Genomic DNA, 20,876 nt, shown 5'->3' with positions numbered 1-20,876 from the left:
GGTCCGGGCTGGGGACTCGTTTTCTCTAGTTTTTAGAACTGGCCCACCCCGTTATTTACCAGGAACCAGCCCGGCCCACCCTATTTTATATTTATAATTTTTAGACCTGCCCTGTACCTGCCCCGAACCGCAAGGATCCGCCTCAACCCGCGGGTCCAGGACCCGTTTGCCCACCCCTAGTCCAAATGACAAAGTTGGTAAGAAAGTGCAATTTAGAGCATTTTAGAGCAGTTTTGGGCCAAGAATGGATAGCTTATGAGTGGAGCAAGATGGATGGACAAATTTGAAGATCAAAAGGCTAGGAAGATGCTAAGGAGATAAAGAAAATAAATTCAAGACAAAGAAGATAAGGAATCAGCTCAAAAAAAGGAAACATTATCCAAAACCTTATCCAACCTTATCTTATCCAAACTAACCTTATCTTATCTTATCCTATCCTAATCTTATCTTACCTTAAATCCAGCTGGAAGGGGACCTAAATATCTGATTTCTAGAGGTCTTAATCCTCTCCTACAAAGGTGGCGCTTCATTTCTTTCTAGAAGACCTTGTGTTCTTTCTAGAAACCTGCCACAACATGTTCCTTCTAGAACCCTATTTTGGTGCCGCACCTTAGCCTTTCTAGAACCCTTTTTCATAGTTTATGTCGCACCCTATATCCTTATTCCTTATGGTTTTTGATGTGTAATCCTTTTTCCCCTTGGTTTCTGCCAAACCCTAACCTTTTCCTATAGGATTGTGCAATCATTTTCCCTTCAGAAATTGTGCATAACCCTAGCTATATATACATGATTTTGCTACATAATTCAACACCACCGCCCATATATTCCTACACCACAACTCACTCCAATTCCCCATAAATTCATCAAGTGACGCAGCAAGGAAGGAAAAATGAGCTTTTTGCCGTGACTTGCAATCCAAGGAGGGTTCGAATCTGCCATTGGAGTTGCTGGGACATTCATGGTTCTTTCTACCTTTAGATTTGTTTCAATGTTGGTTTTAATATTGTTTTCAATTATCATGAACATGTGGAACTAATTTCTTTTTAGTTAGAGGTGAATTCGAAGCCATGATTATATGTTTTATATGAATTGATTACATCTAGTTGTTGTTTCTTGAGTCTTGAATGTGATTTGCTTATCTGAGTTATCAAAACTTGTTTATGTATGTTGATTGAGGATGCATACTTACTTTGCATGCATGAATTTGATGCTAGAGTATAAAGGAGTTTCACCTAATCGTTATGAACTTATATTCACAAGTAGTGGAGATTGCTAGTCACAATCGTGTTAAGTGAATCCTTGGCAGGAGTATCATGCTTGTCATAGTTACGAATGCCTCGTCAATGCTTATGGTTTTCAAAGAACTTAATGGCCTTTGATATGTCTTTCTAACATGCTTTTTATAGTTAGGGAACTTGATAAGGATAATTTGGTTGCAATGCGTATTCCATCTAATTCAATGAATTAAGGAAAATCTGATGGTTAATTTGTGCTATCACAGTTAACTTGGGGTGTTGTCATTCATAGTCTAAAGGAATAATAACTGGAAATTGGTTTGTATGCATATGTCATGTGTGGAGAAGGACCCTCTAACTAGCCTTTCACCCTTTTGAATTCACCAAATTCGTTTTATTAAAGTGTTTTATGCAAAGTTTATGTTTTAAGTTTTAAATTCGTCAAAAACAATCCCCCTTTCATTAAGTGTTGTTAGTTGAGTCATAATTTGTTTTTTTTAGTCTTTTTAGTCAAGTTAAGTCTTATTTTCATCAAAGTCACTTGTTAGGTCTAGAATTGAGTCTTTTTTTATTGTTTGTTGCTGTTTTGAGTGTTTTGAGTCAGTTTTAAGTTTATAGAGTCTAGTTTAGTGTTTTTGAGTCTTATTTGTGTTGATTAGCATCCCTAGTTAATCCCCGGTCTAGAACGATCCCTTCTTACATCTTTACTACAATTGTCAACAATAGGCTTTAATTTGTGTGTCAAGTTAATTCTCACATCAAACCTGCACCAAAACATCTTCCAAAACTCCTTTTGGATATGCATTAGAACGATCGGCTAATTGAATTATAACACCATCGTTTTTAAGCTCTCCTAAGTTCATAGATGCATAAATAGAGTATGGCATGACATTAATGGAAGCACCTAAATCCAACATGGCATGTTCAAACTTGGTATTTCCAATAACACAAGGGATTGTAAAACTACCTGGATCTTTGCATTTAGGTGGTAGTTTTCTTTGCAAAACAGCAACTACATTTTCACTTACCTGAACCACTTCTTTTTTCGAAATCCTCCTCCTTGTTGTACAAAGCTCTTTTAAAAACTTAGCATACCTTGGAACTTGCTTTATTGCATCAAGGAGTGGGATATTGACTTGTACCTTCCTGAAAGTCTCTAAGATGTCTTTTTCATTCTCTTCCTTCTTAGATTACATAAACCTGCGAGGGAAAGGCACATTTGGTGGAATTAGGTTATAATGGGTCGAATTTGGAACAACCTTACCTGAAAGTGACGGTTTAGGGGCCTTGGAAGGATGCGGTAAGGTTTGTTCCACCCTTGCCGCAACTTTGTCCACTTCATCTTCCTCGAGCAGCAGCTTTTTGTCCTCTTTTTGACTTGATATGGACGTGTTTACCTTGGTTCCAATCTCTTTACCACTTCTCAAAGTGATAGCCTTGGCAGTTTCAAAACCTCCTTTTGGATTGACAATGGTTGAGCTAGGTAGTTTACCTTCTTCTTGAAACTGCCTCATTGAGCTAGGCTTTCATCTTCAGAATATTCCCATCCACATTGATAGGTGTCATACTTGAGCATACTATTTCAAATTCCTTCAAATGCTTGTTTGTATCTTCCATGGACAACCCATGGTATTTGGGAATATGATGCAACAAGCTTGACTTCAACTCGAACTCATCGGTTTTGCCTTGGGTTGCTGTAGGGTATTGAATGCAAAGAGGCACAACATTGTCCAATCCCAAGGCTGAAAGTTCCTTGATTGTTCGATTATCCATAGCCATGACTTGTTCCTCTTCCTCTATCTCTTCAAATTCAAATTCAGAACTAGAACTAGGTAGACATGGTTCTGGTCGCCTTCTTTTCCTTCTCAATGTTCGTTCAAAATTATCGTCAAACTCCAATATATGCTCACGGACAGCTTGAGAACTATGAGTCATAAACTAGTACCTAAAACAAAGAAAACAAGACAAAACAAAATCAGAAAACAAAACCAAATAGAAACAAAACTAGAATGAAACTCACGGCACAAAGGGGAAGATTAGCAATTTTGCTAATCCCAGGCAACGGCGCCAAAATTTGATGTGAAATATTCTAACACTCAAATTAAAACCCTATGATTGTAGTATATGAAAGTAGGGATCGTTTTAGGCTGGGGATTAGAAGGGTTGTTAATCTACACAAATTAAACTCTAAAACACTAAACAAGACTCAATAACACAAAACTAGACTCTTATGACTCAAAACTAAACAAATTGACATAAAACAGCACAACTAAGTGAAATTGACTCAAAACAGACTCTAGGGAGTTATTTGGATGAAATTAAAACTAGTAAGACTCAAAACACTAAATTGGACAGATTTGGACACTTTTCTAATAATCTAACACACTTAGGGGATTGATTTGGATGAAATTAATTAAACTAAACAGATTGCAAAACAAAGTAAATTAGGTACAAAATTAGGCGATTTGAATGGTGAAAAACTAGCCAAAGGGTTATTCTCCACACATGAAACATATGCATACAAATTGATTTCTAGTATTGTTTCTTTAAACCATGAATGACAATGCCCCAAATTAATTGTGAATGCACGAATTAACTTTCAGATTTTCCTAAGTTCATTAAATTGAATGGACAACGCATCGCAACCAAATTATTCTTCTCAAGTTCCCTATATGAACAACATGATAGAGATACATATCAAAGATCATTAAGTTCTATGAAAATCATAAGCACTGACAAAACATTCGTAACTATGAAATGCATGATACTCCTGCCAAGAATTTACTTAACACGATTGTGACTAGCAATCTCTACTACTTATAAATATAAGTTCATAACGATTAGGTGAAATTCCCTTATATTTCAGCATTCAATCCCTGCATGCAAACTAAGTATGCATCCTTAATAAACACACAAGAATAAGTTCTCAATAACGCAAATATGTAAATTACATTCATGTTTTACGAAACAATAACTGGATGTAATCAATTTATATAAAACATATGTCCATGGCTTCAAATTCACCTCTACCTAAAAAGGAATTAGTTCCTTATGTTCATAATAATTAGTTCCAATAGTTGCAGGTGGCTTGCGGCACAACCCTCATCTTCTCCAATGGAAGCCACGGCAAAGTCTTCTCTCCTTCAAGGCTGCGGCACAAGGTGTGGAATTCTGATTCTAGGCTCTTATGTGCGTGGTGCGAAAATAGGGTCAGAATTATGTATTTATAGGCTAGGGTTTTCGGCACCAATTCCTTGGAGAACAAGGTCAAGGCACGTCCCAATCCAGGAGGGAAAAGGATTAGGGTTTTGGCAGATTTTTGGACTTTTAGAAGAAGAAGGGTGCGACACTTATTTAGGGCTTCTAGAAGGAATGTGTTATGGCAGGTTCCTAAGCTTCTAGAAAAGGGAAGAGGCGCCACCTTTCTAGGGATTCTAGAAAGGATGGTGCGGCATAAGTTTAGGGCAAGGATAAGCTTTCTAGAAGGGTTGCTTCTAGAAAGGGCTTCTAGAAATCTGAAAAGGTTTTGGATAATGCTTCTTCCTTTTAGCTGATTACTCATCTTCAAAAACTTGAATTAATTTCTCCATCTCTTTAGCACATTCCTAGCTTCATTTGATCTTAAAAAACGTCCATTCCTTATGCTCCACATGCATGCAATCCATTCTAACCTAAAATTGCTCTAAAATTCTCCAAAATGCACTTTCTTACCAACTTTGCCAATTGGACCTACAAACACACGAAAATAACTTAAAACACTCTAATAAGCAGAAAATAACTAAGTAAAAACGAAGAAACAAGCTAACTAACTCGCATAAATATGCTCATATCAGCCTCTTCTTTTATAGAGGCATCAATTGTGTTTAAAAGCAAGCTCAGAAAGTTGCTGCTTGTATAAATTTCCTCGTTTTGCATTTATGAGATTTCAATTTATCTAACCTTTTTTTCCTTCATCATTTCTGAAAATGGCTTGCCTATCTGACTGTCGTTTCAATTTGAATGTTGTGGAATATGCAAACATGTCTCCTCAAGACAATCTATGTCATCCATCCTTCTTATCCACTAATGGTCATCTTACGGTTGGGGACTCTGTGATAAAGAATAACATAATTGTTACAATGATAGCTTGGAATCTTCTCACTCCCAAGTATAAAAAGATACTTTCAAAACAGTTCGACAAATTAGTTGTTCAAGACTCTCTGGTTTTCAGTGTTCAGTGTGTGAGCTCTGTATCAAATATGGGCCAACGCCTACTTACTCGAACTCACTAAGTTGAATCATTAATGACTGAGGTGGCAAATCTTAGATGAGAGATCAGATTGCTCAAGTACATAAATAGAGGGTTGCACATGCTTGCAAATAATTACTCAATGAGCATGAAAAGAAAGCTTGACTAGTTGCAGGAATCTGAAAGTCGGATTCAAAGTGACCATCAGAGGTTTGTGGCTTTATTCCAAAGGCACCAATTGCAATCGTCGTCTGGAGTTTTACCAAGTATTGAGGCTCCAAATAATCAAGTTTTACCAAGTATTGAGGCTCCAAATAATCAATCTTCGGTGCCTCTTCTTTTTGGAGTTCCGCCAAGTACTGAAGCTTTACATGATCAATCTCTAGTGCCTCCCCCTTCTAGTGTTCTGCCAAGTACTTGAGGCTTCACATGATCTGTCTCTAGTGCCACCTCCTTTTGGGGTTCTGCCAAGTAATGTATAATCCTTGTGTCTCTGAAATTTTTTATTCCAACTTGTTAGATATAGAAACCCATGAAAACTTCTGGTTCCATAATCAATAAATAAATGAGCAAACGATGAAATATTCTAGTTCCAAGAATATAAATCAATGAACCTTTTAATGGATAAGAATAGTGTTGTGCTAAATACAATAAAGTATATACTTCACTAAGATGTGGAAGAATAATGTTGTGCTAAATATAATAAAGCATATACTTCACTAAGATGTGGTCCTTCTGGACCAAATATCAATTTATCTTTTCCCTCATGAAGATAAATGATCATTCTTAGTGTCTAAACATTGGTTAATTATTTGAGTATTTAACTCATAATCTTCAACCCATATGGTTCTTTAATATCATAAACATCATGGATAAGATTCATGTTGGCATACTGTTCGATCTGCAGCTCGAGATAATATTCATTTCAACACTTTATAATCTTTCTAGACTATTCAGGAGTTCAAATCTAATATCATCAACTCTTGCAAGAGATTTTAGTATGTTGCAACAATATCATAATGATAGTACTCACTAAGGAAATTTATACCATCCACTCGTATTGAGTATATAATTTATGCTTTACCGCTTACTTCAAACAATTTGAATCATTCATGGATTTTCTACACTTCATGACACATTACCCTTTTAGAACTTATACAGAGCAATTTGCTCCCATGTATACTTGAGGGATTTACTTATGGAGACATAATTTGGGTGACTCACAACCCTTCATATATAATTCTCCATTTATATGAACTCGTTTATAGGAGTATAATTTCAGGTTTCAATTAGTAACCTTATGTTATATCATGTGAGTGTATTTCACTGTATTACAAATGCCCATATGTAGCCTCCTTGGTTCAACATCATTTGGCTATTTGTATTATAGACATATAAATAGGTCCATTTTTCCACATTCTTACAAAATTGTAATGGAATTTCCTTTCTCCATTTTGGCCAATAATTGGAGAGTTCAAGTCACATGTTTCTCTGATGAGAGTGCTAGAAGGTTTTGATCAGTGAGAGTAATTCGTTTGCTGCTGCAATATTGAAAAGGTCTGATGCAATTAGTTTATTCCTAATGAAGTTATTGTTTGAGCTATTGGTTATGAATTGTTTTTTGTTTAATTGTTAGACATGCTGCTTTCAATTGTGATTAATACACATTGATCTTTTGAAAAGTGGGAGCAAATTGTTGAATGACTCTTTATATATCGGTTTGATCATGAGTTAAATTTGCAGATTGAATATGTGTGGACTTTGAATTAATACTGTATTTGGTTTGTAGTTGAAGGTTCTTAGTTTCTATATTTTGAGATGCAATGGAGCATTAGTCATGATGGTAAATTCTTGAATAAGGCTGTGTGATCACTTCTTTGTAATTGGTTAGGTTGTGTCTAAAATTGATCTCATGCTCAAGTGGGATAATGTAAGAGTATGAGCATGAGCATGAGATTAGATGTTTTGACATTTGATGTTTAAGTCCAATTAGTCTAAAGAATGCCTTATTAGAAGATGAATGCAAACTCTTGTTTATGAAGGATTTTACTATAGTATTGAATTGAGAAAGGTGAGAAAACACATACAGTTTTTTATATGGATTGTAACAGGGAGTCCATATTGGGATATGACAATGATTGTATATGCCTATATATATTGGAACCTCTATTCTCACAGTACTACACTCTTTTACGGAAATAAGTCATATTATTAGTTTGAGCATAAAGTGTACTGACAGAGAGAAGAAGGCTCGGCTAGCAATTATTCACTTTCATAGCTTCATGACTTCATCAAATGGGAATTCTTCCGGTTAGTTTGCAATATTTGATTAATGGATTAAGGTTTTGTGTTTTGTCTAGTTGTGATTCATGAAACTAAACCTTTGTTGTGGTTTGATGGTTTATAGAGCTCAATCACAATTTGATCAGGGACTGAGCTTATAGGAAGGAAACATTGATAGATTTGCTGGTCAATCTATCTTGTTATTTTTTTGCCCCTTTTTATCATTTTTTTTAATTATTTATTTATTGGGGAAAATTTTATAGGACAACAATAAGGCTAGCAATGCTTTAAGGCATGGAATGTTGGGATGTGAAAACATCAACACGTACATAAAATAGGTGTAGTGGAGATGAGAATGTTTCGTTGGATGTGTGGGCACACGAGAAATGATAAGATTATGAATGAGGATATCCGAGGTAAAGTAGGAGTAGCCGAAATTGAAGAAAATATGAGAGAAAATCAGTTACGGTGGTTTGGACATGTGAAACGAAGGCCTACTGACGTTCCAGTTAGAAGATGGGATTACGAGACAGAGGTTTAGGGCCAAAGGGGTAGATGAAGACCTAGGAAGACTTTAGAAGAGACTATAAGAAAAGACTTAAGAGTACTTGGATCTAATGGAAGACGTGACACATAACTGAACACAATGACGTTCTAGGATTCATATAGCCAACCCCACTTAGTGGGAAAATGCTTTGTTGTTGTTGTATTTATTTATTGGGCAAGTTATGTGGTACTTTGTTATGGCATTCAACTGGGTTCGTGGAAACTTTCGAATTACAATGATGTGCTTCAACACTCCCTGTGATATAAGACATCTTGTGATCTCTGTGTTGATGTTGATTAACTATGTGTATATAAATAGGTTGTTATTATTTGCATCAATATTTAAAAGCCCTTTTTTTGTCAATTATTAAAAGCCATTTATTTTGATAAGGGTTTTTCCTCATAAATGGTCCCTAAAATGACCCAATTATTCAACTATGTGTATATAAATAGGTTGTTATTATTTGCATCAATATTTAAAAGCCCTTTTTTTTGTCAATTATTAAAAGCCATTTATTTTGATAAGGGTTTTTCCTCATAAATGGTCCCTAAAATGACCCTTACCATCAAGATGGTTCCGTAAGCATGTGGAGATACACTGCCATTTTATCAGAGAGAAGGTTCTACAAGAAGAAGAAATTGAGATGCTGCTAATTAATTAAGATAGATGATCAAGTTGCGAACCTGTTCACTAAAGGTTTGAGTACCGGTAAGTTTGAAAAGTTTTATCATCAACTCAACATGGAGAAAAAAAAAGGGGTCTGATATCCACACACCCCATTTTACTTCTCATACACATTTTTAATTTTCGGCCGTCGGATCGGATGAATTGAAGAAGATCAACGGACAAAAATTATCAAGGGGTGTGTGAGAAGTAAAATGGAGTGTGTGGATAACACATTAAAAAAAAGGTGTGGTGTTAAGGGGAGAGAGTGGGAGAGAGATGGGGAACATTTTTGCAGTCTGCAAGTTTATTCTGCGCGGGGTTATGAAGCTAGTAGGGATGAGATCCCAAACTGTGGAAATCGAGCCAGGAACTGTCATGAACTTCTGGGTCCCCAACAAAATTACAGAAAACCAAAAATTCAAGCCAGCCGTGGTATTCATCCATGGGTTTGCAATGGATGGCATCACAACATGGCAATTTCAAGTGCTATCTCTTGCCAAAGACTACGCAGTTTACGTTCCGGACCTTCTCTTCTTTGGCGGCTCCACCACGGATAAACCGGATAGGTCACCGGAGTTTCAAGCGGAGTGTGTGGCAAAGGGTTTGAGGATGCTTGGGGTGGAGAGGTGCACCTTGGTGGGGTTGAGCTATGGAGGCATGGTTGGGTTTAAGATGGCTGAGTTGTACCCTAATTTGGTTGAGTCTATGGTGGTGACTTGCTCCGTTATGGCTTTGACCAGATCAATCACCAATGCATCTCTTGAGAGACTGGGGTTCAAATGCTGGTCAGATTACTTGCTTCCCGACTCAGTTAAGGGTGTGAGAAACATATTTGAAATTGCTACCTATAAATTTCCACATCTCCCCGATTGGATTTGCAAACACTATTTGGAGGTATGTTATTTGGAGTAATTAGATAGTTAATTATGCTAACTAAGTAACCCACGCATGTTGATCTGGATTAGTACTAGGTTCATGCTTCTTTTGACTCTTAAACATTTGAGTCAATGCATATATGGGCATTGTGGCTGCAGGTTATGTTTGAACATAGAGAAGAGATGGAGGAACTTTTGGCGGCATTGGTTGTGGATGACAAGGACTTTACAGCTGCTCATTACCCACAGGTTTTCTTCATATACACTAGCACATAGCACACACACAAAGTGTGTAAATTATTTCTCTTAATAAGTGCATATTTTTTTTCTATACTATTATTTGTCTGTGAACAATTTCTCTTAATAAGTGCATATTTTTTTTTAATATTACATAATTACTGTTTTGTCTTCCTTATGCAAATATTGTGTATCAATGGAAAAATAAGTAATTGTCAGTTTTCCATAAAAAAAAAAAAAAAAGGTAAAATAGTAAAAATAGGGATATGATTATCATTTTGTCAAAAGATACAAAATTACTATTTTTCCCTCCTCATGTCAATATTGTGTATTCAAAAGTGAGGGTAAAATTGGAAGAAAATGGGGCAAAAAGTTGACAAGCCCTCTTCTCTTAATAGAATAGATTACAAACAATCTGATAATGTTAAGAGTTGTTTGATAACCATTTCTTTTTTTGTTTAGTTTTTATATTTTTAAACTGAAAACTTGTTTAGTATTGAAAACCCAACACTGAAAACTATTTTTGTGAAAGCTGAAAACTGAAATGGCTATTAAACGGATCGTAAAGCAATCAAAGAAAGTGATCTATCTAATTTTTTTTTCTCCAAAACTTTCCTTTGATACAAATGACTCGTTTTCTTGCAGCGGGTGCATCTGTTGTGGGGAGAGAATGACAAGATTTTCGACATGGAAACTGCCAAAAATCTCAAGAAGTATGCCCAACTTGTCTTAGACAATGCATTATTTTACTCATTCAAGAACTTTCACTTTGATATAAAACCTAAAATGGATCAAATCACAGAGAATGCCAATGGACCATGTTTTTAGACGATACTTTATATACGATATGATGTGACGCTGTTGATGATTGGATTCCTTCTATAGTGCTTATAAAATGAAATCCAACAATCAACTGCTACATCGTTTGGCCTAAAAAATATGTTCAAGACTTCATGTAGCCTCTCTAGCAACACTTAATTTGTTATAGTCATAAAAATCTTTCTGATAATCCATTTATTTTGGGGTCTTCTGATTATATTACAGCCAACTAGGAGACAACGCAACTCTAAAGTCCATTGAGAAGACCGGCCATCTTGTTCAAGTGGAAGGACCATTTGTTTACAACGGGGAACTCAAGAGATTTCTCTCTTCTCTGTTACAAGAAAATGTGCACGAACAGTAAGCAAACTTTGCAAACACTTAAACTCTAATAGTTCCCAGTTTGAAATTAAATCACTGTTTTAAGAAGGCTAACGTGATCGATACGTGGTTCATTTCGCGTTGTAAATTGTTAAGTTGGCCAAAAGGCCCTTCGAAAAAACAAAATACAAATATTGTGTGCTGATATCATGCAATCGATTTCTTTCTTTCCCCAGTTTTTGTTTATTTTCTATGTAATAAAATATTTGAGACACAGCTGTGTGAAAGTATATTCTACACTTTTGCTAACGTTATTGATGATGAAACAAATATGATATTTTAGATGTCAATATGTTATTAGTTTACTAGAGCATCCCCAACAGTTTTTCTTTAATGTGATTTTTTAAATACAAATTTATTGATCAACTTGGCATTTTGAAAACTTCAATACAACAGACTCACAAGTCTTAGTATTCTTCTATTACTGTTAATCATGTGCTTTTTTTTTTAGTATTTCATTTTTAAGAAAAAGTTAACAATGACACACTACCATAATAAAAGGAAAGGGTAAATTACCCTAAACCACCTCAATTTATGTTTGCACCATAATTTCATATCTAATCTTTAAAATATTGTAATGTCATACCTTAACTTAAAAATTCGTTTGATACATTAACTGTCATTCAAGTCAATTTTTTCCTTTTTCTTCCCTTCCTTTTACCCTTTTACACTTTTTTTTTCCTTTCTCTTTTTTATTTCTTTTTTCCCTCCCGACCTTTGCAAAATCCACATCGACGCCCATCCTTCTGACCAGCCCCCCATCCTTAACTAGATGCCCCACCTCTCCAACCCCAAAATCCTCACTGCCATTCAACGCGCCGTTTTCGACGTTTCCTAAATCTGTCCCATCCTCAAAACCCTTGGCGACCGACTTGACCACGAGCTCGTCGACACCAGCCTCTTGGTGACTGACTTGACCACGAGCTTGTCGACACCACCCTCTTGATTCCCTCGAGGACTACCACGGCTCCCACCAGCCATTCAAATCTCATCCTATCTAAAACCCCACCTTCCACTAGCCTCCAATATGGATATGTAGGTGGTTAGAGAAAGAGATAAATGGGTAGGGCTCAAAAAGAAAGGGAGAGAGAGGTGAGGGCAAAGGAATTGGATGTGCACAAGCAATCTTGACTTATCTTATGTTTGTCTTTAAATTTCCCGATAAGTTATGCAAAGAAATTGATGCAGTGCTTGCAAAATTTTGGTGGGCCAGAAGGAGAAGGAAAGAAGAATACATTGGATTTGTTGGGAAGAAATGGGATATGCTAAAGGTGAGGGGGGAATGGGTTTTAGAAATATGAAGGATTTCAATCTTGCCCTACTAGCAAAGCAGTGTTGGAGACTTATTCATGAACCTGATACTCTCTGGGCTAAAGTGCTGAAGGAGAGATATTTTTCTCATGCTTCGTTTTTGGAGGCAAAAAATGATGGGCAAGTATCTTGGATTTGGTCAAGCTTATTGGAAGGTAGGGAGATACTTATGGAGGGTGCCCATTGGCAGGTCATGAGCAGACATCAAACCAAGCTGTCGGTTGATAAATGGTTGCCCGAGATTACAAATGGACATCCGAATCCTATAGATGGAGTGTGTGTTGATAAAAACCAGAATGTGGCATCAATTATTCAGGAGGACACTAGAATTTGGTGCTTAAACTTTATTCGGAATTTAATTTCGAAGGAGGAGTGTTTGGCAATTGAAGCAACAAATGTAGGAGATTTTGAATCTAATGACAAACTGATATGGCCAATGGAAAAGAAAGGAAATTTCTCTGTGAAGTCAGGATATAGATGGATTTGAAGCAAGAAAAGGAGGAGCCAGAATCAGTGGTCGTCTTCTTCGTGCATCACGGATCCGTTAGTGTGGAAGGGGATTTGGAGTCTTGAGGCCCCGTAAAAAATTAGGAATATTATTTGGAGAGTACCGAAAGGGGTGATTGCAACGCATGCAAATTTATTCAAGAAGAAGTGTGTTTCATCACCAATATGCCCAATTTGTAATGAATATGAGGGGACTGTGGATCACATGCTCCTTACGTGCCCATGGGCCCATGGGTGGAGCTAGTTTGGTTTAGAGGTCTGCTTGGCTACAAGATTGATAGATGTTCAGTGACAAATATCAATGCTTAGTTGATGGAAAAGCTGAAAGTGAACTATGCAACAAAAGAGGATAGGAAGAGATTTATAACATTAATGGCTTTCACGTGTTGGCATATATGGAAAACTCGGTGTAAAGCTGTTTTTAATCATCAAAATCCATCTCCTTCTCAAACCATTCATGCTATCACTTGTACCAGTACGACTTTCCAAACGGCGAAGGAATTGATAAGTGTCCAGCAATCCCCAGGTATGGAAAATCAGAGGAGAAGGATACCCTGGTCTCCTCCCCCTTCACAAATAATAAAAGTGAATGTTGATGCAAGTTGGAAACTCAGGAGTACCGAAGGATATGTGGGCATTGTGATTAGAGACTCACAAGGAAGATGCAAGAGCATGGAAAGGAAGAAAGTCCGTGCTTCGAATGCTTTGATTGCGGAGGCTAAGGCGGTGCTTCAAGGTTGTCTAAGTGCAAAGCAAAGGAATTATCCCTGCTTAATTGTGGAGTTTGACTCAAAGCAGGTAATTTCGACTCTTAATGAAGGAAAAGGAAATTGTAGCTGGGAAATTTTTCCCATTGTCAATCATATTGTAAATGTTGGGAAATCTTTCCAGATTTGTAAATGGTCTTGGATGGCAAGATCAGCGAATGAAGCGACAAATTTCGTTGCAACCAATGTGGGTACGGAGATGAGCGAGTAATGTAGGATTAACAAACCACCATCTTCGTTGGTTAGAATCTTAAACAAGGATGGATTGCCATGTCCACTTTCTTAAGTAGTTTATTGGAGTGGGGAATGACGCTTGGTTTGTAGTATTGGTGTCTACTTGTATTCGATGCTCCTTTTTGTTTTGTTAATCCTATTAGCCTTGTCTGGCTTTCTTAATGTACTTCGGCCGTTGCTGTGTTTTGGAATGCATTTTCAGTTTCTACCAAAAAAAAAAAAGGAAAGGGATGTGGGTTTTTATTTTATTTTTATTTATTTTAATATTTTTATTTTTTAATAAAATATTAAATGAATTGAATAATCTTTAATAATTAGATAAACTTTTATTAGTTGTTTGGCCATGTTGCACAAGTCATTTGATATGTTAGCACAAATATAGAATCCATTGTTGCCGTATCATTATTTAATGACTACTTAACAAATTTTTAACAGAGGTTTGACATTGTAATGAATTTGTAAGGCGATGTATGACATGCAATTTCAAAAGATGTGGTAAGAGTTTGTTATGTGGCCAAAGTTGAGGTGACAGAATATAATTTATCCTAAAAAGAATGTTTGAAGTGTGTGATATATAGTCTATAAATCTAGAGTCTAGAGAGTATAGGCATTTTTAAAATTTGAAGACTTATCTAACAACTTTGTTGGACTACTAAAAATCCTACATGGCACTTCAAATTTAATTTTATAGACTCTCTTGGAGATGTTCTTACATGCCTCTATTAAATTATGTGATGTGGTATCTTGTTACATGAGGAATTGAGATTATATATATATATATATATATATATATATATATATATATATATATATATATATATATATATATATATATATATATAAACATTATTTAAATTTAACTATGTGCAAGAGAATTCGAATTAGATATAAAAGAAAAGTATACTATTGTGGTCAACTTAACTATGATCAGTTCTATTAAGAGGAATTGAAATGTAAAACATGGAAGAAGTGGCTACTTAAAACTTTGGAATGTTTATCCCGATCCGTTTTGCTTATATTAAAGAAGAAGGAGATTCATATACATTGTCACTGTCACAGGGTATTAGTTTAGCTAGCTAGGTGCCAAATCATGTCACATACATTAGTATATGTGGTGAATAAATTTTTATCCCACAATTGATTAATAGTATATTAACTGATTAATATTCCTCCACTTCCAAGTATTATTCATTTTACAATAATGCATGTTGACATTTTGTAACCATACATACAGATCGTATTAAAAAAAAAAAACCATTATTATGTAGAATACCTTGGTGTATCTCTTGCCAGCATGATTCTTGCATAACATGCATAAATCTTAGATAAAATTGTATAGATCTGAGTTTATTAATGTTGATATGGATGAAGGACCACATCTTACTGTCATGTTCAAGGATAAAATAAAATACTGAATTATCACTACAAGAAAAATGGTCTTTGGGCATTAAATTAGGGACACAAATGAGGTGTTTGTGTTTGTTTAAACATCAATAGGGTGGAACAATGTTCATTTCGTAATGGGCACCAATGTGAAGAAAAATAGACACAAACACATTATTGGGCACATAACTATGACTTTTGTGCCTTTACTATCAGCAATGGAAATTTTTTATTAATTTGCAATGACACCATAAATATTATCGTGCCCTGTAATTTAATATATTTAAAGTAAGATCTTGTTTAGCACACCGGATAGTACCACCAGATAGTATTAATAATACGAAGCAGATGTTTGGTGAGCTTTGTATAAAATAAGCACCGAAATATTTAATCTGGACCCACTTATCTTATACCCCTCACATCCGGCTATTTATCCCGTCTAAAACCACCGGACAATTTAGTCGGGCTAGCTCTCTCCTTATCCTCCCAGGTTCTGCCCCACCATCATTCATCTTCTTCTTCGTCTGAATCCAAGTTCATATTATCATTCATCTTTTTCTTCTTCCCAGGTTTCGCCCCTCTGTTTTATGGAATTTTGCTGTAATTTCTAATTTCTGGGTTTTTTGCATCCGCCATTATCTAACACAACAGAGCTTTAAATTCTACAACTTTCTGCCATTTTCTAGAGCTTCAAAGCTTGTGAGTAATTTACGGGGTGAAAATCAAATTCAACTTTCTGCAACTTTCTGCCTCGTTTTTTTTATTTTTTATTATTTTTTTTATTTTTTAAGTAGAATGGGGATTAGATGGTATAGGAGGAGAGTGCCCAATTGTTGTAACAGGCTTTGGGGCGGACACCCATCTCTCGCATTTTCATTTGCGAATTATGACCATTCATCACATCCCGTTTTTGCCTGAAGGATCATTCTCCACCATTTTCTAGAGTTTCAACTGTCTGCCAACCTCTATCCTCGAAACAAAGCTGTTTTTGGACCTCCGAACCCCTTCTTGTCTGAATCAAACACCCATAGAACCCAGAAATCTGGGGACGGAGTGATGGAGGAGGAGGGAGTGGGGGGAGGAGAATCGGAAATCTGGGGAGGGGAGAGAGAAAAGTTCATCAAACATAAAAAAGATTATTTTTCTTATCCGGTTCAGTACCAAACACAGTATAAATAATACGATCATTAGTCTGATACTGCATCAAACACCTGACTAATTTAGTCAGTACTATCCAGTAACTATTTATCATATCCGATATAAATAGTCAATACAATCCAAGCTACCAAACGAGACCTAAAATAGATTTTTTGTGTCCTTTGTTCAAAATAATGTTTTAAACAAAATAAAAAACATTTTCCTCAATCTTCACCCCTCACACATTCCTCACTTTCCTTCCTTGTGCCTCTCTATGTTTCCCCATCCAAACCCACCCTCTCCTCAGTTCCTCCGCCTCTCCTCTCTCTCTCGATTTCCCTTTCCCAATCGAACCAAGCCTCTCTTCTACCCCAAGCTCTCTCTCTCTGTATCATTTTGCCCAAATTTTTCTATTTCCCTCTCTTTTTTGCAGTCGGTGGTATCAACGGCTATGTGGGATTTGGTGAGGGGATGGGTTACGAGAGAGAGCCTTCGACTTGCAGTGAGGAAGAGAGAGAGAGAGCTTACGGCTTGCAGAATCACGATGATAGAAGAAGAAGCTCAGAGGTCTGATACGCCACTTCAGAGGAACCCTAAAAACCAGAAAAGGAGAAGAGGCTAAGAAATCGAAGCATTCAAATCATGAGCCGAGGAAGATGAGGTGGATACGATCGTTAGATCACGATTTTCTCGCTCGAAGGTTACCTCTTCCAAGTTGGTATGTGATAATCTCCAATCCCTTCTGTGTGATTTCTCTGATTTGAATCTCGGATGGTTCCTTAGGGAGGGCATATTTGTGGGTTTTGTTTTTTAGGGTTTGATGTTTTGAAAATTTTCTTTCTTTTTCGGGTATAAAACTCGGGATTTTGGGGGTTTTTACAGTAGTGGGTTTTTGGAAATTCAAATTCTTGCATTCGCAAACCCATGTAAAACCCTTCAATTTTGTTTTTTTTTAACCTTTTGACGTATGATTTTATAGAAATTAACGGTTGGAATTAACTTTGGAAATCTTGATTTTGGTTTGGTTCAGCTAGGGTTTAGATGAGTCCACTTGCTATGGTGAAGATGGAAGATGCTAAATTCTGCTTGATGGAGGTAAAGTTTTCTCTATTTTACTTATTTGTTATTGTGAAAAGTGTTGTCAAAAGTGTTGGCAACTACCAAAAGTTTCATGCCAACAGATGATTGTTTTAAGGTACATGTGTTGCCTTTTGTTTCCATCACTCCACTCTATGTCTGGTTTAAATTTGATTTTGCATACCTTGTTTGTTTCTTTTGGCTTGTCCATTGCTAATTGACACTTTAACAGGTCGTTAAAGAAGATATGAAGCGAAGGTTAAAGAACACTAATATGAAGCCTCTGAGTCACTCATCATACTTAAGACTGCAAGTTCTGTGTCAAATTTTTTATGATGCAGATGAGAAGTTGCATGTTTTGGATGAATTGTCTATTTCTGATTTGAAGTCATTCATTCCCGAGCTTTGTTCCCAGATACACTACACAAATGTACCTATATTTGTTATAGGTTACTACTATCAATTTGTAAAACTCAAGTTCTTAACATCATCCTCCAGCCGGGTATATTTTCAAGAGAAATCCATGCGGTTCAGGCTTCTTGACCTCATATTCTTTCACTTTGACATGTAACTTGATAAGTGCTGAGTAGTATGTTCTAGTAAGAGAATCGGACAGTTTCCAATACTTAATTTTGACTTTTATTTAAAAATAATTTTTTGTATTTGATTTTAGAATTATTCATTTGTTTTTTTTTTGTGTCAATGCTCTTAGAATTAGTTTCATTAAGGCATTTGCTTAAGCTTACCCTCCCTTTAATATGTGCAGCTATACATTGGGGGCCTTTGCCATGGAAATTTGTTAGAGGACGAAGCAATTACCCTGTCAAATATATTCAAATCGAATTTTTCTGTACCACCACTGCCTATCAAATTGAGGCATGAAGAGTACGTTATTTGTCTTCCTCCTGGTGCTAACCTGATTAGAGATTCCAATGTGAAGAATAAGTCGGAAACGAACTCTGTGATTGAGGTAACTCAAAATGGAACATTTTCGTTTTGGTTTCCCTTTATGAAGGTGTACTATCTTTGTTTGTACTATGATATTCTTCCCTTGGTTGTGGTTTCATATTGCAGCTGTTTTTTTCAAGTTGAGCAAGAAGCAGGGATTGAGTCAATCCGATTGAAAGCATTGATAGATCTTTTCGATGAAATTGTGGAGGAACCACTTTTCAATCAACTAAGGTGATTTTATTTGAGGATGATACTTTTACTTGCATACTGCCTAGCAAAAGAATCTGAGATCTAATAATAATGTTTTCAAATATATTTGAATATATGTTCATATAATTGTCTGCTATTTCTGGAAATAGGACGAAGGAGCAGCTTGGATATGTTGTTGAGTGTGACCCACGGGTAACATACCGTGTATATGGTATTCTCTCAATTCCCCTCTCAATTGATGCTAAAGTATTTGTTAAAATTCTTAGATTTAGGGTTTGGATAAATTAATTTTAGGGATTTTGATTGTGGTTGAAATGTTTTAGTATTTCTCTGCACATTGCAAAATTTTGGTACTATTTGAGAGTTTTGGTGTTGCAATAAGGGGTGGTTTGGGAGTGAGGTGCTTAAAAAAAAGCACCCATGAAAAAAAGTTGTGAGGGTTTTAGGTGTTTGGTAAACTGAAAAAAATGACTTATTTTGGAAGCTGCTGTGAGAATAAGCTGAAATCAAAGGAAAAAGCTAAAGCTGCTATTTGCAGCTTTGGAAAACTGGTTTTTTTTCAAAGCACACGGAGTTGGAGCTACAGTGCTCCTTTAATGAAAAGACCCACTATCAGACTGCTTTTTTTTTTTTTTTTCCAAAAGCACTTTTTACAAAAAAGTTTACCAAACACTCTGTTGATTTATTTCACAGCCGCTTATTCTCACAGCAGCTTTTTTTCAAAGCACAGCAATACCAAACCAGTCCTAAGTCCGGTGTTTGGCTTAGATGTGGGGTTCCAATCTGAATTCAGGTATTTCTTTACAATTTCGATATCCTCAGATCAAGTTTATGAGTTCTAATGTAAAAACCAAAGCACCCCATTTCTTTTTTTCAAAGGCTTCCTAAAAGCTTGGTTTGACAGTTGCTAGTCCATATTAAATTGGAGGAGTTGTTTTGATGCCACCCGTCCCCCATTATCTTAATTATTTATTTGTTGTTAACTTTTCTTTTATGGTGTGGCAGCATTGAGAGAAGAGAATTTAGTAATTGGATCCATGGTAGAGATGCATGAGGATTATCTTTCAATTTCTTTTTCTTTTAATAATTTTGCCTTTTATGCAAGTAGGTTGTTGATGAACACTAACCAATGGACAGGCACCAAGAAGAGGGTAGCCATGAGGATTATCCTGATATGTTCACTCAAATAATGTTTCTACACCTCCATGGCTTGGAGGTTCTGTTTTCTGTATGTGCTGGAGATCAGAATATGTTGTAACTACCTTGCAGCTGATTATTTTTTCCATAACGCATGATATGAATTTTCATGCCAGAAAGTAAATAAGGAACTTGAGTAAATTTGTTTTCTCTATTAGGTTGGAAGTATGTACTAGAGATGCATGGATTGCTTAAGTTTTGTTGGATATATCAGTTTTGCCGGGCTAAAGTACACGTTTTTTATTTTTTATTTTTTTATGAGGATTTCAGCTTGTAGCCTGTTTTGATTTTTCAAATTTTTGAAACTGTGCCTGTCAGCTGGTTGTTAGATTGTTTGACAGACTATCAGAATGTAGGCACAAAAAAACATCTATTTGTCTGTTTGAGCACAAAAAGTCATATTGTGCCCTTTCATCAAAGGTAACGTCCATAGGGGGCACACATAATATAATAGTTGTTGCACAAATAATTTATTGTGTGCAATGCCCATAGTTTTTGTAGTGTATGGAGGTGTTGGTGGAAGAAATCATTCATGACATTTGTGTGTTAGCTTCTCATTTGTGGTCCGTCGTATTCAAGTTTTGTTCTTGGAATTGCAACGTCGAAGCACATAAGGTGCCTGCTTATATTTTTGAAGAGAGATAGGTGTTTCAATGGGTAGATTGATAACCAATATGGCTTTTCAACACCTTCGCTGATGGTCTGATGTATCGTTCACACTTAATTGTTAATAAATTTCATCTATCGTTTGAAAAAAAAGTTGACTAGTTAACTAATTGTTAGTTTAGTTCATTAAAATTTCATCTATCGCTTTGAGAGGACGGGTTCTGA

At 36.1% G+C, this 20,876-nt stretch overlaps 1 protein-coding gene, 2 long non-coding RNA genes and 1 other non-coding gene across 4 annotated transcripts; 3 read left to right on the top strand and 1 right to left on the bottom strand.

Annotated features, from left to right (window-relative positions):
• Positions 1-9,202: 9,202 nt before the first annotated feature.
• LOC103440399 (uncharacterized) lies at positions 9,203-11,518 on the top strand. Its single transcript, XM_008379074.4, has 4 exons — positions 9,203-9,853; positions 9,994-10,083; positions 10,717-10,784; positions 11,116-11,518. The coding sequence occupies exons 1-4, from the start codon at positions 9,236-9,238 to the stop codon at positions 11,252-11,254; spliced, it is 915 nt and encodes a 304-aa protein (XP_008377296.2). The 5' UTR covers positions 9,203-9,235; the 3' UTR covers positions 11,255-11,518.
• A 4,753-nt stretch (positions 11,519-16,271) lies between these two features.
• On the bottom strand, positions 16,272-16,379 carry LOC114819363 (small nucleolar RNA Z279/snoR105/snoR108). Its single transcript, XR_003766419.1, has one exon. It is a non-coding gene; the product is annotated as a small nucleolar RNA Z279/snoR105/snoR108 (small nucleolar RNA).
• An 809-nt stretch (positions 16,380-17,188) lies between these two features.
• Positions 17,189-18,159, top strand: LOC139188859 (uncharacterized). The gene is made up of 3 exons (XR_011572221.1): positions 17,189-17,328; positions 17,641-17,705; positions 17,920-18,159. It is a non-coding gene; the product is annotated as an uncharacterized lncRNA (long non-coding RNA).
• Positions 18,160-18,488: 329 nt separating this feature from the next.
• LOC103440398 (uncharacterized) lies at positions 18,489-20,186 on the top strand. The gene is made up of 4 exons (XR_011572220.1): positions 18,489-18,657; positions 18,762-18,869; positions 18,998-19,059; positions 19,957-20,186. It is a non-coding gene; the product is annotated as an uncharacterized lncRNA (long non-coding RNA).
• The last annotated feature ends 690 nt before the right edge of the window (positions 20,187-20,876 follow it).

This window comes from Malus domestica, chromosome 10 (assembly GCF_042453785.1).
Source record: "Malus domestica chromosome 10, GDT2T_hap1".
Lineage (NCBI taxonomy): Eukaryota > Viridiplantae > Streptophyta > Magnoliopsida > Rosales > Rosaceae > Malus > Malus domestica.
Note: the sequence above shows the minus strand (reverse complement) of the source record. Positions and strands in the feature narration are given on the sequence as shown.

Excerpts from the sequence above, each read along its gene's own strand:
- LOC103440399 (XM_008379074.4), top strand. The coding sequence starts at position 9,236 with ATGGGGAACATTTTTGCAGTCTGCAAGTTTATTCTGCGCGGGGTTATG. Across the intron at positions 9,854-9,993 it reads TTTGCAAACACTATTTGGAG|GTTATGTTTGAACATAGAGA; the intron begins GTATGTTATTTG and ends TTGTGGCTGCAG. Across the intron at positions 10,785-11,115 it reads ACTGCCAAAAATCTCAAGAA|CCAACTAGGAGACAACGCAA; the intron begins GTATGCCCAACT and ends ATTATATTACAG.